This window comes from Bos taurus, chromosome 19 (assembly GCF_002263795.3).
Source record: "Bos taurus isolate L1 Dominette 01449 registration number 42190680 breed Hereford chromosome 19, ARS-UCD2.0, whole genome shotgun sequence".
In the NCBI taxonomy this organism is placed as follows: domain Eukaryota; kingdom Metazoa; phylum Chordata; class Mammalia; order Artiodactyla; family Bovidae; genus Bos; species Bos taurus.
In genome coordinates, this window is record NC_037346.1 from 38,053,380 (window position 1) to 38,073,144 (window position 19,765).

The 19,765-nt window shown below is 42.1% G+C and overlaps 1 protein-coding gene across 1 annotated transcript in view; it reads left to right on the plus strand.

Annotated features, from left to right (window-relative positions):
- The first annotated feature begins 7,290 nt into the window (after nt 1-7,290).
- Nucleotides 7,291-19,765, plus strand: part of SKAP1 (src kinase associated phosphoprotein 1) — a 306,061-nt gene continuing 293,586 nt past the window's right edge. The window contains exon 1 of the mRNA XM_002695944.7: nt 7,291-7,430. Within this exon, the coding sequence (XP_002695990.2) occupies nt 7,382-7,430 (49 nt within the window). The 5' untranslated portion in view covers nt 7,291-7,381. The remainder of the gene's footprint in view (nt 7,431-19,765) is intronic.

Consider the following 19,765-nt stretch of genomic DNA (forward strand, 5'->3'; position numbering starts at 1 on the left):
CTCTGAAGCTTCTCAATGTCCATGGAGGTGGAACATGGTATAACCTGAAATTACCACTAGGGAAATGGACTGGATCTATTTGATTTAATTTCTAATCTTCCAGATTATGGGAATCTCTTTATTTGCTCCTACATTTTCTATTTCTCGATTTCTTTATTTTTTCATCCAGTTTCTCATTCGCTTTCTTCTTTTCCAGTTTTCTTTTTTGCTTGTTTTATCCCTAGTCCGTCATCCCTTCCTCTCATCACCACGCCCCCCATCCCACCCCTGCTTTCGGTAGAGCTCAGTCCTGCAGCCTCCAGACTAAAGAGGCTACCAACTCCTGGGATGTCATCTGCCTTCTGATTGATTCTTTCTGGGGTCTGTATTTATAGTGATAATTTGACTTCTGCCACAGTGAGTGAAAAGAGGAGTTAATATCTCATGCCTTCAGATGAATGTTTTCCACATGTGACTTAGAAGCACTGCAAGTATTCTAGAATAGACAGGGCAGGGAAGAAATCTTTGGAGGTGGGCAGGGAGAATCTGCCTGCTGATTATCCCACTTCATTACAGCCTGGTGCCAAGGAAGCCAAGGCCACTCTTTTCATCTCTGTAAAGGCAAGTTAGCTTCATAGAAGAAAAACTCATCCTTGAAGACCAATGGCACCCATATCTTGGCCAGTCTCTCCTCTAATATATCTTTAGTGAGCAAGGAGGTTCAAATGAGAGATTATGGATGATTCAGGCATCAAGCACCTCCCAAGGCTATTTGTTGCAGGGGATGAAAGCAGAAATGATGATAATTGCTACCATATGTGAATCACCTACCATGTTGCAGGTGTTATAAACACAATATATATGAGGTCTTTGAATCCTCACAGCAACCTTGAAAGTGCTAATAGTGTTACCACTGTACAGATGAGGAAATCAAGGTATGGAAAGGACAGGTAGTTTGCCTGAGGTCATAGTAGGCAAGTAGCAGATATAAACAGAGGACAGTCTGACTTCAGGGCCACTATGCTCTATCACCTTTTTGGTGGGGTCAGGATTGAGTTTTGGGATACATATTCTGCAACATGGATGCAGAGTAGCATGTAATAATGGGGATATTGGATATTGAGGGATACTGAGGATTAAAAGCCGTTTCAGTATCATTCTCAACAAAGATAACGAGAACCCAAACCAGTGGTGATACTCAGGATTCCAAAGCCATTGTGAGCAGGTAAGATTGGCCAGATTGGTGGATATCTGGAATGGGGATGAGGAAGGGTCCAAGATGAGTCCTACATTTTGAGTTTGGATGATTGGACAAAAGCAGTGTCTTTATAATGGTTACAATTTATTGAGTGTATAACATACACTCTTATAGATGCCATCTTATTTAAGCTTTGTAATTACCCTGTAAGGTGGGGATTATGATACCTAATTTACAGATGAGGAAACTCAGACTCATAGAGCTCTGTCCAGAGGCTTAGAGCTGGTAGGTGGCTGAGCCAGAACTGGGACTCACATTTTTTTTAAGCTCATACAACTTTCACTGAACTTTGTTGACATTACAAGGATTAAGGGGACAGGAAATAAATTGGTCGAACTGTTCAGATATCCAGGTGGAAATGGGGAATAGAGATATCAATTAGAAGAGTAATCTACATAAAGGAGAAAGTTGGAGCAGTGGGAGAATGAAACCCTGTGGACTCAGAGAGCAAGGAGAGGAAATGGGAAAAGGCAAGTGTGAAACTTTGGTGAATACCTGTGACTAGAAGGTGAAATGAAGAGAGCCAAAGAAAGAGGCAGAGAAACAATAGGAAAGAAGAAAGAAGGAAGAAGACCAGGATAGGGCAATGCCAAGGAAGCTGGATGCCCAAGCAAGAGTAAGAGGCCAGTGCCACCCAACGCTGCAGACATAAGTTGGTAAGACAGAGCAAAGGTGAGAAGGAAAGAGGGCATTGATGCCCTTGAGAGAGTTGCTTCACTGGTGCAAAGACAGACAGGCAGACATGAGATTTAATGAGGGAAAGGAAGAAGAAAAGATGAAATTGGAGAAGGTCTCAGGGTCGAAGGAAGGTTTTTATTTGTGTTTTGTTTGTTTTTAGGATAGAGGAGACCAAGGATGTTAGCAGACAGAGGGAAAAGCTGAAGATGAAAAAGACTGTGAGAGTGAAGATCTAGAAGGTGGTAGGAGAGTGGGGATCAGGAATTCTGTGAAAAGAGGAGGAACAATCCACCTTTAGAAGATAAGAAAAAGTAAAGTCTAAAAATCAGCACAAGGACTGCGAGTACTGTCTTGTATGTGAAAGCGCATGGTTTACACTGGTAGAAAATGCTGTTGGAAGCTTCAGAAGTCCAAGGATGTTTAGGACATTTAGGACAAGGGTGTTTAAGAATACACATCTAGAAAAGAAAACATCAAAATGGACACGGACACAATTCTGAAGGAAAGGAAAGAACTTATTTGGGGGACCCAAAGGTCATTACACACAAGATGTCCACTAAGGGAAGGGTATTTTCACCCAGATTCTTGCATTGAAATAATCAGCCATTGCTGGCGTTATTTCTGACTCCAGGTAGTATGTCTGTTGGTATTTGTGAATATTGTTGAGTCTGGCTAGATTACATCAGTTCCTCTTAGTGTGCATCTTCCTCCAAGTATGTGTTGACCTGTGCCATGCAGGTTATTTCTCTCAGATTCCAGATAATAGCCTCTTCTCTCACCTTGAATCCCTCCTGCCCCTACCCTGAATTCTAAAACCCATAGTGAATTGAGGGAGGAGAAAGGGCAGAAATAAAGGAAGGGGCTTACAAAGCTTAAACTTTTGCTTTTTGAAATAAATGAAAAGATCAGTTCAACCTTTGCAAGGTTGCTTTCCTTCTATTATTAACCTTTAATTTCCTTAATCACCCCTAAAAGAAAGGGTTACTCCTTCCATAGTTTTCCAAAGTTATCATGTCTGCAAATATCTAGCCTAAAAAATTAGCTTTGGCCCCACCTGCTTCTCATGCAGATTAACCCCACAGACTGCCTGCGCATCCTACTCAGACAGTGCGCAGCCTCATCTGCTGCAGCTGACACTTTCTGTATGCACCCCCACCCCACCTCCACTTCAGATTCCCAAGAGAACCAATCAAAGCGAGAGAATGTCAGAGTCAGCAACCTCCGGTCTTTAGGGCCTGTGTTCAGCTCAGCAGTATCCATAGGGGATGTCTAATGTGGTCTAAGGGATAGGCAAAGAAGATTAAAAAAAAAAAAAACCCAATTGAGAAATACAGAGAAACAGAATAAAGGGAGAGATAGAAATATAAAGAACAAAGAGAGAAATGTTACCATTCAGATGCAGGGGGACCAACTATGACGGTTTCACAGAGCTGCTCAGTAATCTCTGGACTATGATTATCCATCTCAGGTGTTCAGTTGTACAGGAGCTTTGGACCAGCACTAGAGAACCAGGATTTTAGTATCAGAACCGCCTCTGGTGAGCTGGGTGGCCCTGGGCAGAGCACTAGGTCAGTTCCTCATCTTAAATTTGAATCACCTTGAAAATTCCTGAGTTTTAATAGTCTCTCATTCTGTTCCGAGCCTGGGCCTCACTGAGAACCTGTTTTGGAAATGTTCCCTGATACGATATGAGAACCTGTTTATTTTGTTGTATTAGTGCAAAGAATCTGGAAGTGTGAGCAGGGAGACCATCGAAGTGCATCATGTGCATAACAGGACCCTCCTAAATCAAAAGGTTAGCTAATTGGTAAAAATAAGGCTTCTGGCAAGCTATGAAAACCTTGTATCTTAAGGCCACTAAGCGAAGAGCCCAAGCAAGCATCTGTGTCCAGCTTCTCTGCCTCAAGGGTGCCATGAGGCTTGGTTTCCAGGGTCTTGCCAAGCATGCCGTGAGCCTGGTTCTTGGCACCAGCTGGATGCATCATCCCTCCTTCCACGGTCCTTAATGAAGTGTGCAGCTCTTGTCCTCATTAGGCCCCAGCATCGTCAATAAAAGAGTCAATAAACCCGGTTGATGGGGTTGGGACCAAGGGGCTGAGATGCAGCGGCCGCACATTCACAGGGCAGACGTCAGCTCGGCCGCATGTCGTGACCCAGAATCCAGGGATCAATAACCAACTCGGAATAAAGCCCAAGAGCTGCCCTCTGCAGTCTCCTCTCCAGACCCATTTCACCTGGGGCTGAGCAGTGCCAGCCAGCTCCTGCTTTGCTTGCAGTTGTTCCCGCCCCATGCCATTCTGGGTGCCAGATGCTTTTGTTTCTTCCTGACTGAACCCTCCGAACACCCCATGGATGCATATTTAGTGAGTGCCCACCTGGCACGAGAACATGAAGATGGCATCTCCAAGCAGCCGAGAGGCCAGCATGGGCCCTGTTTTCTGTGCCTTGTCTGCTGACAGTGTGGGAGGGGCCCCTGTGGACCAGGTGGTAGACTTTCTGCGTGTTGTGCTGTGGAGTCCATTTCAGCTGCTCTGCATCTCTTTAGATACCCTTATCTTATCTAATTACAAGGAATTTCAGATGAATTTCATGGCCTTTGCTCCAAAGAACCTCTTATCTGTGAGGGCCTTGTATTTTAACCTTGTCATTCTTTTGTTGTTAGCCTTTAAAGGGGAGATAGCTAAGAAAGGGATGCTAGGATCTTGCTGGAATTGGGTTTGGGGGGAGGGGAAGAAGAGGGAGGCAGACAGACCTGGGACTTGTGTATTCTGCTCCATCCCCCTGCCTGTGTGTGGAGACAGCTGGCTGCTTACTTCCATGACAGCCACATGGTACCCAGCCACACAAACAGGACCGGGGCAGCGACTCGTCTGCTGCCAACCTCTCCAGATCCCTTTGATATTTCCGACAGAGCAGTAAAAGACTCTTGACTATCACATTTTGCCTTGCCTCTCTCCACCTCCTCTAAGACTCCTCAGTGTGGTTTCCATGGCTACCCCCAATCAGATTTGGCTTCCTGCAAAATTGGATTTCAAAGAAGGACAAGGCTTCAAAGGAATTTGTCCATTTAACAGAATGTCATTAGGAGTGAGGCTGACTGTTGAACCAGGGTCCTCAGATGATTAAGGAGGGGCTGCACTCATGTGTGGAGGCAGGTTTCTGTCTGCAATGAGGAACCTTGATGCAACATGACAATGGCGTATTGGAATCTGCCACTCACCGCACACTACCCAACTGTGCACCTCCCTCTACTCCATGTCTCTGCACCCAGAATGGATGTAGAATATCTTTGCCTTGAGTTTCTGCTGCTTCCCTTGGTATAAGTAAGCTATGACAGGCAGTGAGTCCTGATAGGATGTGCAATTACCAGAGTTTATTGCTTTTTATCAAACAACCCTTTAACTTGTAGCCTATTTCAGCATTTGACAAATACTCTTGAGGAAGGGAGGGAGGTTGTCAAATTTCCTCCCACTGTTGAGAGGAAAGCAAGGCAAAGTGCTGGGGTTACATATAGGAGGGACTGTGCTCCCCTTGCTCTTTAGCTCAGTTTTAGATTTAATAAAAATTGAAACTGTAGTACACAGAGCTCCCTTTCCTTTTAACACATGTCATAGTACTCAGAAATGATTCCAGAGCAGCTACAATTTTATAGAAAGAGCAGTGAGTGTGGGAAAAATGCCCCAGTGGGGAACTGGTCTTACTCTGGAGCCTGAAGGAGGCAGCCTGCCCATGTTAACTTTCCCAGGGCAAGGACGCCTTGCAACAGGGGCCAGATTCCCCAGAAACTCTAGCCAGCCTCTGTCCCCTACACTTCCACCCCAATTACTGCAACTGGTAGGTGAGTCAGGTGACCGTGAAACCAAGGCATCATTCCTCTTCAGGTTGCAGCACTTAGATGTAGGCTCAAAGCCGCTGGACCCTTTAAAGGATCAAGCCCCAAACTTGAAACTATCTCTGGAGGGAAAGCTATGCCTGGAGGCAGGAACTGCTTCCAGGAGTCCTCTGGACAGTTTCTCCTTGCCCCCCATCCCCACATCCACGGTTCTGTCATTATTTCCCCCGAGGTTACTGTAAAAGCCACTTCACCCATCTTCTCTGTTTCCTTTCTCTTACTACTCCCAATCCTTTCCACGTATTCTAGTGTACATACAATCTGATAACAGAAACTCTATTTTTTACAAAGGAGGAAACTGATAGAGGTGAAGTGAGAAGTGCAGGGGCTCAGGTTAGCTCACTCCCCGTCTCAAAATTTGTCTGTGGCTCTCAGTGTCCACTCAAATGAGTTCAGAATCCTCACCCTTTCAAGTTCCTTCACAGTAGAACTTCAGTTTTTCTTGACAACTGTAATTTCCCTACACCAGCCAGAAGCTGTCCTTAAGCAGGAGAAGGCTTTTCCATCTTTGTTCACTCTTGTCCTTCCACCTGCCCCCTTGCCCCTTCAAAGTGTGGTGTCTTCAGAGCCATCTCATATGCCACATGCACCACTAAACCTCACACACATTTTCCCTCCTTTTCTATATTCATCTCCCTCCTTGTATCACCCATGGCACGTTATACTTTTTTCATGATACTTGCCCTATACTTAAAAAAAAAAAAAAAAAAGAAACAAACTTAAGATAACTGTGGATTCACAGAAGTTGTGATAAATAATCCAGAGTGGTCCTGTTTCCCCAGGTAACATTGTGCAATATCACAGGATATCACAGCTAGGACACCTGACACCTACATACTCTGAATGAGAAGGAAGCCCACTTTTGTTATCTTGTCCTTTACTTTCCTGCCTTTTAAACTCTTACAGGGAAAGGGCTGGATGCTCCTCTCCTTTAGCTTTCTCTCTGGGTTACCGCTTCTTTTTCCTCTCATCCTTTTAGCCTTAGGGAAGGAAGGGATACTTTGCCTCCCTGTTTCCAGTGCAGCGGGACTGCTTTGATTCTCCCTGAAGTTGGTGACTTGAGATTATTTATTGGGACTTATGATCATTCCCTCCAACAGCCCTGGTTTGCCTGACCAACGGTTCTGCCCTGGTTTTCCGGGCTTGGATTCGCGAACTGGGCCGGGAATGACTGCGGCCCGTCTTGGCGGGGACTGACCCTGTCCTCGGATTCCGCCTCCTCGCGCCTCATTTCGGCCCCACGGTGGCTTCTCCACCTGCCGGCGAGGCCTGCGGTCCGGAGCTTAGAATGGGGAGCTCCCGGGGGCGAGGTGCCTGGAGTCGCGTCGCGTCTTTGTTTTGACAGGGAATGGGGGCCGCGGGGCGGGCACCTCCTCCCTGGGGCGCGGGAGCAGGGGCGCGGGCCCCGCTCACAGGTGTCGCCGCCGCCCAGGCGCCCCGCCCGCCGCGCGCCGCTTCCTGAGCGCGCCCCGCCCTGCGGCTCGGCCCCGCGGCGCCGGCGACTGAGGGCCAGGTGCCGCCGCAGCCGCCCGCCCGCCAGTCCGCCCGTCCGGCCCTCTCCCGCCGCCCGCCACATGCAGGCCGCCGCCGCCCTCCCCGAGGAGATCCGTTGGCTCCTGGAAGGTAACGCCCCGCTGGCCCGGGCGCCGCCGAGCCCGCCGGGAGTCGCACGTGCCGAGCCGGCAGCAGCCGAGACGCCAGCGGCTCCCCGGCCTTCCCCGTCGGCTCCCTCCCGCCTTGTAGAAGCTCGAGGCTGCTGCCGGAGCCCTGACTCTGCAGAGCCAGCTGTTCACCCCTCGCTCAGGGGTCCCTTTCACTCCTAGTAACACATTTTCTTGTTCCTCGAGGCGTTTCCACCTCCCACTTAGCCTCCCGGCTTCTCAGCAAGTTCTGGCCGGGTTCAAGGTCCCCGGGCCGCCGTAGCTGGCCTTCAACCTGTCCCTTTCTCTTCAGGACGCCCTGCGTCTGTGGGTTACGCGCTGGCCCCTCTCTAGCCCTGACTCTGTCCCTTCACAGGGAACCCTAACCTTCGCTCTTAGAGCTCCCCACGGTCTCACGGGGCTGTTAGGGCTCATGGGCTCCTGTGGGCCAAGGCCTGGACATCCAGACCTCAGGCCCCCTTCACCCGCCCGCAGACTCCCTCTTGCCCCTGGGCGGCCGGATCCCAGTGTTACATCTCCTGCCTTTCTAGAAGTGCCCCACTGTGGTGTGTTCACCCTCAAACCATAGAGCCCATCAGTCCTTGTAAGAGTTAAGGCCATACTCACTAACAACACATCCCGCTGTAACACTCCAGAGACACTTTTTGCTAATGGGCAAGATCTGCTTGCCTCCCACTTTTCCTGGTGAAAAGGTATTAATAATTTGCTTTTCCTGTAACCGACCTTCCTGGAAGGATGGGGACCTGGAATCTGTGTTTGCATAAGGGTCCCAGGAGGAAACTGCTCAGAATTAAGCCTTTTGGCATCGAGGTGACGTTTTTGACACATACTTAACAGATGGCCTGTTTTCGGCAGGTCATACTTTTGGCAAGCAGTATTTTTTTTTCTCTTCAGTTTCTCTCAGTTTAATTGGTTTTATATCTCCATTACCATGTTATCTTGGTATAAATGCCTCCTAATCAAATATTTGGCAAGTCTTTTCAGTCTGTTTGTAGTGCTGTTTCCATTCTGGGTTGCTTCCATAAAAGCTGTCAACTACGTATTTCTTATGAGGTGAAGTTTCCAAAATTTATTTTGCTTGCTACCTGAGTAAATCTAAATTTTCAGAATAGAAAAGTATTTGTGGGGTAAAAGAGCATCATCTGGATGTCTAGAAGGAATCCAGCCTTTCCGTCTGCTGTTGGCTCAATAATTCCAAATATAAAGAGAGTCTGTACTGTGGTTTCCAGGAGAGAAGGAACTGTGGCAAAAAGTTTCATTCTGCCTTGCAGTTGAAGATATAAACAGATTCTTTTTATTGATATCTGTCATTTGTTGAGAGGAAACCTGTTTTACAAACTAGTTGAACTATACTTACATTTTGTTTACAGCCTTGATAGAAAATTCCTTTTTATTTTCAGAGGCTTACAATGACATCCACTCCTTCAGCATTTTTGATGTGCAGTTCTTTATTGTTCAAAACTGACACTTTGGTAAACAACTCATTTCTGCACCTGCCACCTTCCTTTAGTTTAGATTATTTTCTTGTTAGCTGACTGTTTTTAATTGAAGTCTTCAGATCTCCTCCTAAAGCAGAACCTTTGTTTGCTGACAAGTAGAGCAGAGTATGAATGGAGATTAATTGCATGTCACATACTTCTGTATCAAACTTGCTGTGTCTTAACAATCTCTCTTGGTGCTCAGGTCTTTGGAATATATAGAACAATCCAAGATTAAATTCTAAGGAGCTATGTTGGTTAATGTATTACTTTAAAGCCCCCTTTTTTTAAAGTGTGTAATTAGAGCCTGAATCTGAAGTAGAGAAAAAAATGTGAACGTGGAATTCAACCAATAATTCTATTGAAAAATGTTTGAAGAATATACTTTTGAAAGGTTTGTGTAATCATAGCAACATATTGGTTGTAGGTTTTGTTTTTTATGGAACACGCTCTCTGTTGTAGACCAACAGAATTATTCACTGTACTACAAACAGTTTGTAAATATTAGAAACCCGTAATGGCTACCAATTTATCATCTGTTGCTGTTTGTCTTCCCCCACCCACCCCCACACACACTTTTTAAGGTTAACTGCTGACAATGAGAAAATACGTAGGTCCTGATCTCTATATTGTTACTCAGTGGAGGGAGTCGTAGGGTGAGAGTGCTGCCACAGGCTGTGGGGGTGGAGTTCCCACAATGAATTACTACTTTCATAAACCAAGGCATAAGCATTTGCACAGTGATTTAGTGCTGGCCATCACAGCCGTAACTTTAGCATTTATTTATTTATAACTACAAGAGCATAAATGACAGGGGCGTTTTTTGACATAATGGGTGTGCTTTGAAAAATAAGAAATGCAAAGCATTATGAAAGGTTTATGCCGGATTTTGCATAATGAAGGGAACAGAAATGCTGAAGGTCTAACACTAATTTTGTTTAAGGATAAAATTTTAAACATTTGACCAAGAAACTCCACTCCTAGGAATCTGTGTTAATGAAAGTAAAGAACATGAAGTATATATTTTTGTTTGTTTGTTTTAGTGGCTAAGTTGTGTTCAACTCTATGGACCGTATAGCTCCTCAGGCTCCAGAATACTGGAGTGGCTTGCCATTTCCTTCTCCAGGGGATCTTCCTGACTCAGGGATCAAACCTGCTTCTCCTGCATTGGCAGGTGGAGTCTGAGTCACCTGGGAAGCCCGTAGTATATGTACCAGGATGCATAGTAAGTGCCCATGAGTTGGGAGAAGTCAGGCGATGATATCTTGTGGAATCATCCATCTTACTGAATATTTTGTAACCATTAAAAAGGGTGAGGTGGATCTTTATATATTGGCTTAGGAAGTGTTGATAACGTATTTTTGAGACTAAAAAGCAAGATGCACAACAGTATAAATAACATACCATTTTTGTTTGAAAACAACCCCCCCCAAAAAAAATACCCCATATTTGATATATATTTGTGTAAGCCTAAGAAGGAGTAAGAAAGAATACACACCAAGCTCCCAAATTGGTTCTCTAGGGAGGGGAAAGAGAAGGTTGGGGAGAGAGGTTATTACTTTTATTTCATACATCTTCATGTTGTTTGAACCATGACAATGACCATGCATTACTTTTGTAATCAGGATAAAACAACCAGTAAGACTATTTAAAAGGAAAAGGAACAAAGGACAAATAGAAGCTTGGAGAGGTCAGAGTTCCAAAGGACCATGAACCAGTATTGTGATTATGCTTTTTTGTTTTTAGTACTAGAGATGTGTGGAAGGTGGGGATTCCCCCCACCCCCTTTTTTAATGCTATCTTGGGTTTTGGGCAAATATTAAAGCAGTGAGAGATTTCTAGAGTAACTCAGGAACCATCTTCCTCAGATTCTGTCAGGTTCTCATATAGAAATAGTAACTAGTCTATTTCAGCAAATAAGTACCTTATAGATAAGTAAAGTGAAGGACATTTACTGCCTTATTGAAAGAGGAAGAAATATTCAGGTCTATTTTCAAATAATCAGGCTTCAGGAGTAGAAGTTATCATTTTGTTTTTGCACTGTGATAACCACACTGAAAACAAAAACAATGGCGTGCTGACAGTTTGCATAGTCTTTGTTTCACAGATACAAACGTAATCAGTTCTTCCTTGTCTTTCTCGTATCACTTTTGAAGTCAGCAGCACAAGAGGCAGGTGTAAAGGAAATAGAATAAATATTTCTTTGGTTCATAATTTGTCCTGTGTGATGGAATGGAGCTTACTGAGTTTAATAGGTAATAAGTATCTACAAGGTACCTAAATCCTGCTCAAACATGGATTAGAGCCAAAATAACATCCACAATTCAGCTGCATTTAGTAGCAATTGTTGCATTAATGCTGATTTTGACATGCCTATAGTTACTTGTTTTAAACTTCCTTGGAAAGAAGTCATTAATCATTTCATTCCAGGTTGTTCTCCAGTTTTGTATTGGTCGATGTAGCCAACCGTAAAATCTTTTTCAATATAGTAAAATTCCAACTCTGTGGAACTCACAGGAGTGAGTTGTGCTGGATAGCTGAAGATGTTCTCTTTAAACATTATTTTTATTATAAACATTGGTGATCAAATTTTTTCTCAGATTCTATAGAAACTTCTCACACTTCCTCAACCAAACAGTCTGCATTCAAGAGGACCTCCTCTGAATACTTTAACTCGGAGTTGTTACGGTGAATATCAATTATCATACTTTATAGAGATATATTAAGTTATTTAGAGACTTTTTTTTGCCGTAATTGCCACTGGACTGCTTTGTGAATGTCTGTGTCTGTTTTATACTTTAATTTTTATCATTGTTTCCTACAGTTAGACCAGGCCTATCACTTTGTACTGTTCTCAGTGTATCTGTATCCCCAATGCTCTAGAAACATTAGATAATTAAGTTCGTTGGAATTAAGTTATGTGTAAAAGAAAATACGAAGGTCTGTCTTGATGAACACGGTACCCAAACTTTAGGTCCGTACTTTGTGACTTATACATTGGCTGCTCACAGTCTTTTTTGCTTAATTTCTTAATACTGGGTTGTCTTCTGGATAAATGGCGGTACTGTTTGGCTAAATTCTGAAACGTATGTGACCATACTTCTATTTCTTTCTTTTTTTTTAACTAATTTTTTTTTGGCTGTGTGAGCCCTTCATTTGTGATGCTCAGGCTCTCTAGCTGTGGGGCACAGGCTTAGTTGTCCTGCTGCACGTGGGATCTTAGTTCCCTAGCCACGGATTGAACCCACATCCCCTGTATTGGAAGGCAGATTCTTAACCCCTGAACCACCAGAGAAGTCCCTTATTTCTTTTTTATGCTAAATTTTTTGGTTATAAAAATAGTATTGCTCACGTAGAAGATTTAGAAAACAGTCACCCATAGTCAACAACTGTTAAATTTCCATGCATATTTTTCAGTTTTTATTATTTGTACAGACTTTATTTTTTTTAATATGAAAAGATGTTTTATTATTATTTTACTATATAACATATTAGTGAATACACCCAATTGTATCTTCTCAAAAGGCAAATGAGATCCAGGGTAACATTCCTCTTTGATTCCTGAAAACATTAATATCATCTGTCTTTTGGAGGATTCAGTGTCCTACGACGTCTGTGATACTGTCCACGAGGATACCAATGGTGCTTAGTAGTAAAGAACATTTTACTGAGTTGTTCTATCATGGGTCCTTGCTCTAAGTGTTCGCTTTTTTCTTCTAATCTGGTTTTCAGTACTAGATCATGTGTTTCTTCATTTTTATGCACTGGATCTGGCTGAGGGATAGGCAATTATAGTCATCTGGGCTGCTACTCACCGCGAACCCGCCATCTTTTGTACAGACTTTAAAAGTTGGGACATATTGTGTGTATAGTTTTGTATACTGATTTTTCCACTTACTGTTTTTCACTTGCTATGGTCACCTGAGCATCTTCTTAGATCACTCACGTTCTTTTTTTTTTCCCTTTGAGTGATTTTAAAGTTATACATCCTGGTTTTATTTCAGATAGTTTTACCCTTATAGCTAAAAAAAAAACAAACAAAATGAACCATGTCCCTTTGATTAGCAATGTTAAGAATGAAACAGTATCTTCTACTCTTTCCTCCAATGTGAAATGTGACATGGCTTATATAATCTGAGATTTTAGATTCAGAATTATTAATGTTTTTATTGTGTATATTAGGTTATAAGAATTCTTTTGATATTTGCATAATATTTAAAACCATAGCTATAATGATATTTTGGATAGTTTATATTTAATGAAATATAATGATATTTTTGTTTAACTTGTTTATTGCATACTTTTTGTACCATGGCTTTTTCATTCTTGAGCTCTTTATCTCTTAGATATTTAGACTTTGCTGGACGGGTAACCATGGCCACATGTAGCTATTTAAATTATCTAAAATTAAATAAAACCAAAGCAAATCTGTTCCTCAATTATGCTAGCTACATGTCAGCTACTCAGTAGCCACAGAGGCTGCTGTATTGGATAGTACAGAAAGCCCTAGTAGATGACGATTGCGACTGTGATGCTGAGTGGATTTTTCAGGAAGGGGTTTGATACTACACTTGCTGAGTGCCTCTGAGTTTGAGTATGTGTCTATCTAGTTTCATATAAACTTAGCTGTGGGAATGAGGTTCTAGGATCCATTCCTTTCCCTTCCTCTCAACTTAACCTCTCAAAGTTTTACCCGTATCTCCTGGTCTTCAATTTTGTGGAGGAGAAGTCTGATGCCAGCCTGATATATTTATTTTATAACCCATCCCTCCCACTGCCTGCCTGCATGTTTATAGGATATTTTTCTTTGCTCTCAAAAATGTCACTGGATAAATTCAAAGTTAGACTTTTTGATTATTTTTGCCTGGTATGTAGTGAACCCTTTTGATCTATAGTCTTAAGGTCTTTAACATGAGAAAGTTTTTTCTATTGTCAGTGCTTTTATTCTGTTACACTAGGGTTTATATTGTAAATATATTGGGCCCCGATTTATTCTCTGTGTTTCATCTCTTTTATTGTCTCATCTGTCACTGATTTGATTGTAGTTTTAAATTCAGCATTTATTTATTTAAAAAAAATTTCCATGTGTTCTTTCCACACCATTCATTGTTTTGTTTTCATTACATCTGTAAATCTGGCTTATAGACATAATGACATTTTGGATGTTGTTGGAAATATGAATAGAAAAATTTTAAACATTTCTGTTCTTTAATAATAAGGCTACTTCAGAGGAGACATTTTCTGTAGTTCTTCAAGATATTTTTCTTTTTGAAGGTTAATATTTTCTCATAGATCCTGTATATTTTCTTTGTGGTAAGTTTTGTTGTTTGGTTCAGTTTCTCAGTCATGTCTGACTCTGTGCGACCCCATGGACTGCAGCATGCCAGGCTTTCCTGTCCTTCACCATCTCCTGCAGTTTGCTCAGACTCATGCCCATTGAATTGGTGATGCCATCCAACCATCTTGTCGTCTGTCGTCCCCTTGTCCTCTTGCCTTCACTCTTTCCTAGCATCAGGGTCTTTTCCAGTGAGTCAGCTGTTCTGATCAGGTGGCCAAAGGATTGGAGCTTCAGCTTCAGCATCAGTCCTTCCAATAAATATTCAAGGTTGATTTCCTTTTAGGATTGACTGGTTTGATCTCCTTGCTGACAAAGGGACTCTCAAGAGTCTTCTCCAGCACCACAGTCAGAAAGCATCTATTCAGTGCTCACCATCTGAGCCATCAGGGAAGCCCATGCCAACTCTTCAGTTCAGTTCAGTTCAGTTCCTCAGTCGTGTCCGACTCTTTGCAACCCCATGAGTCGCAGCATGCCAGGCCTCCCTGTCCGTCACCAACTCCTGGAGTTCACTCAGACTCATGTCCATTGAGTCAGTGATGCCATCCAGCCATCTCATCCTCTGTTGCCCCCTTCTCCTCCTGCCCTCAATCCCTCCCAGCATCTGAGTCTTTTCCAATGAGTCAGCTCTTCGCATAAGGTGGCCAAAGTACTGGAGTTTCAGCTTTAGCATCATTCCTTCCAAAGAAATCCCAGGGCCGATCTCCTTCAGAATGGACTGGTTGGATCTCCTTGCAGTCCAAGGGACTCTCAAGAGTCTTCTCCAACACCACAGTTCAAAAGCATCAATTCTTCAGTGCTCAGCCTTCTTCGCAGTCCAACTCTCACATCCATACGTGACCACAGGAAAAACCATAGCCTTGACTAGACGGACGTTTGTTGGCAAAGTAACGTCTCTGCTTTACAATATGCTATCTAGGTTGGTCATAACTTTCCTTCCAAGGAGTAAGTGTCTTTTAATTTCATGTCAACTCTTAATTGTATGCAAACTCTTAGTTGCAGCATGTGGGATCTAGTTCCCTGATTAGGGATCGAATGCATTGGGAGCACAGTCTTAGCCACTGGACCACGAGAGAAGTTCCTATCTCATTGAATTTATGAGAAATAAAGGACTAAATATTTGAAAAGAAGTTAGAATAATATCTAGAATGTATTATACACCATATGTTTGGTAAATAAAATTTTAAAAAAAGTTTTTTTCTTTGAGGAAGTCCTGTTGATCTCTCTTCCTGCAACTGCTTCACCACAGGAAAACTTATAGGCCTTTTGCTTGGGTCAGTGGGTCATCCTTGCTCCTCCAAATTAGAGGAGGTTTGTAGGGGTTCTTTCAGGATGTTCTTCATTTCCTTCCTTAGATCAGAACTTTTTGGAGGAAGGAAAGAGGAAGTTAGCTTCCTTGCTAACTTAAGAAAGACATGTGTTCCTTACCTTGTTACATAGAATGCTTTGTACGCATGTGTGTTTCTGTAAATAGTATTTTTGCATTATTTCTCAGTTAAAAAAAAGGTTCAATCTTTCCCTTCTCCCTTTCTATTTTAATAAACAGAATTTTTTTAATTGGTAGAAATATTTTAGTTTCATTATGGGTATGTCCTAGATGTTAGCTGGGCTGCCCAGGCCTTTTGAACTCTGCTGTGTGTGTTTAGTCGCTCAGTCGTGTCCAACTCTTGTGACCTCATAGACTGAGGCCTGCCAGGCTCCTCTGTCCATGGTATTCTCCAAGCAAGAATACTGGAGTGGGTTTTCACTTCTGTCTCCAGGAGATCTTCCCGACCCAGGGATTGAACGCAGGTCTCCTGCACAGAAGTCAGACTCTTTACCGACTGAGCTATGAGGGAGTTCAGAACTCTAGGCAAGATCTATTCCTCATTGTGGGAACCCAAATATCTCCTCAAAATCTGAAGAATTCTCAAGGGGTGTGCATTCTCAAGGTTACCTTTCCTTCCAGGTTCCCCTGCTTCCATGGTTCCCAAATGGGGTGGTTTTGTCCCTCAGGGGGCATTTGGCAACACTTGGAGACATTTTTGTTGTTGTCACAACTAGGGAAGGTGCTATTGGTAGCTAATGGGTAGAGGCCAGTGATGCTGTTCAACTTCCTACAATGCATTGAATAGCCCTACAGCAAAGAATTATCAAGCCCCAAATGTCAGTAGGGCCAGGGTTGAGAAACTGTGGCCGTGACATATATCCTTGTCTTCAATTTCCACAAAGTCCTGTCCACATGAAGTCCCTGTGAGTGTCAAAAACATCACTGCAGAGTCAGGGGGTACAGGGAGAGGGAGGAAGGGTTTCCATGGCAGTTATGCAAAATATTTCATATTGAATATTAGGCATTCCTGTTCCTGAACTCCCTTTTGCCAATCCAGTCATGAGACAATGCCCTCTGGCCTTTCACCTGATGTAGTTCTCAGCCTTATGCTTTCTCACTGGCACTTTCTCCCTGTATCCTGTCTGGAGCAAAACAAACAAAAAAAAGGTTTTTTTCTCTTGCCACACAGAAAGGTGGTTTCACTGTCTGTTTATTGGTTTAGGCTCCCACTAACACCCACACACAGAAAGAAACAGGTTACTTTGCCAAACAATGGTGATTCTCTTCCTAAGAGGAATTCTAATGCTGTTAAGAGAATAACGTTTTTAACTCATTATATAAGTGTAATACTTAAACAATTTTTAATCACTTTAAATATAGGAAAAATAAGATAAATTTCAAGTTCTACCATCATCGGAGAATCTTAACATATTGACATAACTATAATAGATCTAATTTTTCACATTATGAACCATTACACTGTACAGAAATCCTATAATTTCTGCTACATTTATTCATATTTATTTCCCCTGTGTTTCCAAGTTCACTGCTTGCTTTTTCTGGTTTACCAGTGCTGCATTATAGGTTAGGTGATTCTAACAGATGGCTTTTCAGGTTTGGAGTCTTTGAGTTCCACTGTTTAATTTTACTATCCAGTTTTTACATGGAAGATAGGACAGATGTAGGCTCAGAAACAGAGTGGTCTTAGTATCCAGAGAGCAAGCTTTCCTGAAAGCTTATGGCTTTGATAAAATTATTTATGAATTACTTAAATTTCATCTAGGATCTCCGTCTAACATTGTTGATATTCTAATATTAGTATGTTATGGGGGAAATAAAATTTTTATTCACATAATAGGAGCTTTGCTAAGATGTATCCAATGGCACATATTTATACATACACCAATGTGATAGTTAAGTTGGAATTAATTAAGGTACTGTATATTATAAATCAAATATGAGAAGTGTCCTGGGAACTTAGAAAGTTATAGACAATCTCTCTTTACTGCATTGTAATAAATTTCCTTAAAATCACCCTCCCTTTAAAATAAATTTTCCTTTTTGATAGCACTTTGTGTGAGCCTCTTCATCCATTGATCCCTCCCTCTTCTTTTCTTCCTTCCCAGTACTTTATTAAGATGTGATTAATGTATATAAAATGCACTAGCGTTAAGTGTTACAACTGAATGACTTTCATATATGTATACACCTGTGTGACTACAACTCACATCAAGACATAAACACTTCCATCTCCCAATAAAGTTCCTTTCCAGTTCTGGAATTTCATAAATCAGTATGATCTCTTTTGTGTCTGTCCTCAATATAATATTTTTGAGATTCATCCATGTTGTTCTGTGTATCATTTATCTATCCTTTTGCTAAGTAGTAATCCATTGTGTGAGTATTCCGTTGTTTGCTTATTCATTTTTCTTCTGATGAACAATTGAATTGTTCAGTTTTGGGTTACTATGATTATAGCTGCTATGAGAATTCTTGTATAACTTTTTTTGTAACATAAACACTCATTTCTCCTGAATAAAGATCTAGGATGGAATTACTGGGTCTTATGGAATGCTGCTGCTGCTAAGTCGCTTCAGTCGTGTCCAATTCTGTGCGACCCCATAGACGGCAGCCCACCAGGCTCCCCCGTCCCTGAGGTTCTCCAGGCAAGAACACTGGAGTGGGTTGCCATTTCCTTCTCCAGTCTTATGGTATAAATACATTTAATTTTATTGGAAACCAGTTTCCCAAAGTGATTATAACCTCTTTTACACTCCCACCAACAGTATATGAGAATTACAGTTACTCCATTTCCTCACAAACTCTTGATGTTGTATTCTTTATTTTTAGGTATTCTGGTAGGTGTTATGGTCCATATATTTTTTAATTACAAAAATAACTTATGAATACATTTTTACTGTAGAATATTTGTACAACATAAAAGAATATAGATTACTTGACCTAGCCACAGCAATCAGAAAAGAAAAGAAAAAATAGGTGTCCAAATTGGAAGGGAAGAGGCAAAATTGTCATTATATGCATATGAGATGATATTATATATAGAAGATCCTAAAGACTCCACACTAAAACTATTGGAATAATAAATGAATTCAGCAAGGTTGCGGGTTACAAGATTAATATACAGAAATCTTTTGCATTTCTTTATACTAACAATGAACTATGAGAAAGTGAAGAACAATTGCATTTAATACTGTGTCCAGGGACTTCCCTGGTGGTGCAGTGGGTAGGAATCTGCCTGCCAGTGCAGAGGACACGAGTTCAATCCCTGGTTCAGGAAGATTCCACATGAGCACCTAAGCCCATGCTCTGTAACTTCTGAGCCCACACCCTAGAGCCTGTGAGCCACAACTTCTAAAGCCCATGCATTCCAGGGCCCATGAGCTGCAAATACTGAGCCTGTGTGCTCTAACTACTGAGGCCTCTGTGTCCTAGAGCCACACACTGCCGCTGCTGAGCCTGCGTGCTGCAACCACTGAAGCCCGCATACCTGGAGCCTATGCTCTACAACAGGAGAGGCCACCACAATGAGAAGCAACTAGAGAAAGCCCATGCACAGCAATGCAGACCCGGTGCAACCAAAAAAAATTTTTAATCAATTAAAAAAATTGTGTACAAAAAATACCTAATAAACCTAATCAAGGAGGCGAAAGACCTATGTGCTAAGAACTATACCACATGGGTAAAGGAAATTGAAAATGATTCAAAGAAATGGAAAGACATCCCATGACCTTTGATTGGAAGAATTAGTATTGTTAAAATGGCCATGCTACCCAAAGCAACATACAGATTCAGTGCAATCCCTGTCAAACTATCCATGACATTTTTCACACAATTAGAACAAATAATCCAAATGTATATGGAATCATAAAAGACCCAGAATTTCCAAAGCAATCCTGAGGAAAAAGAACAAAGCTGGAGGCATAAACCTTCCCAAACTTCAGACAATACTTAAAGCTACAGTAATTAAAACAGTGTGGTCTTGGCACAAAAACAGACATATAGATCAATGGAACAGAATAGAGAGCCCAGAAATAAACACATACTACTTATGGTCAATTAATCTTTAACTAATGAGGCAAGACTATACATTGGAGAAAAGACAATCTCTTCAGCAAGTGGTGTTGGGAAAGCTGGCAGCCTCATGTAAATCAATA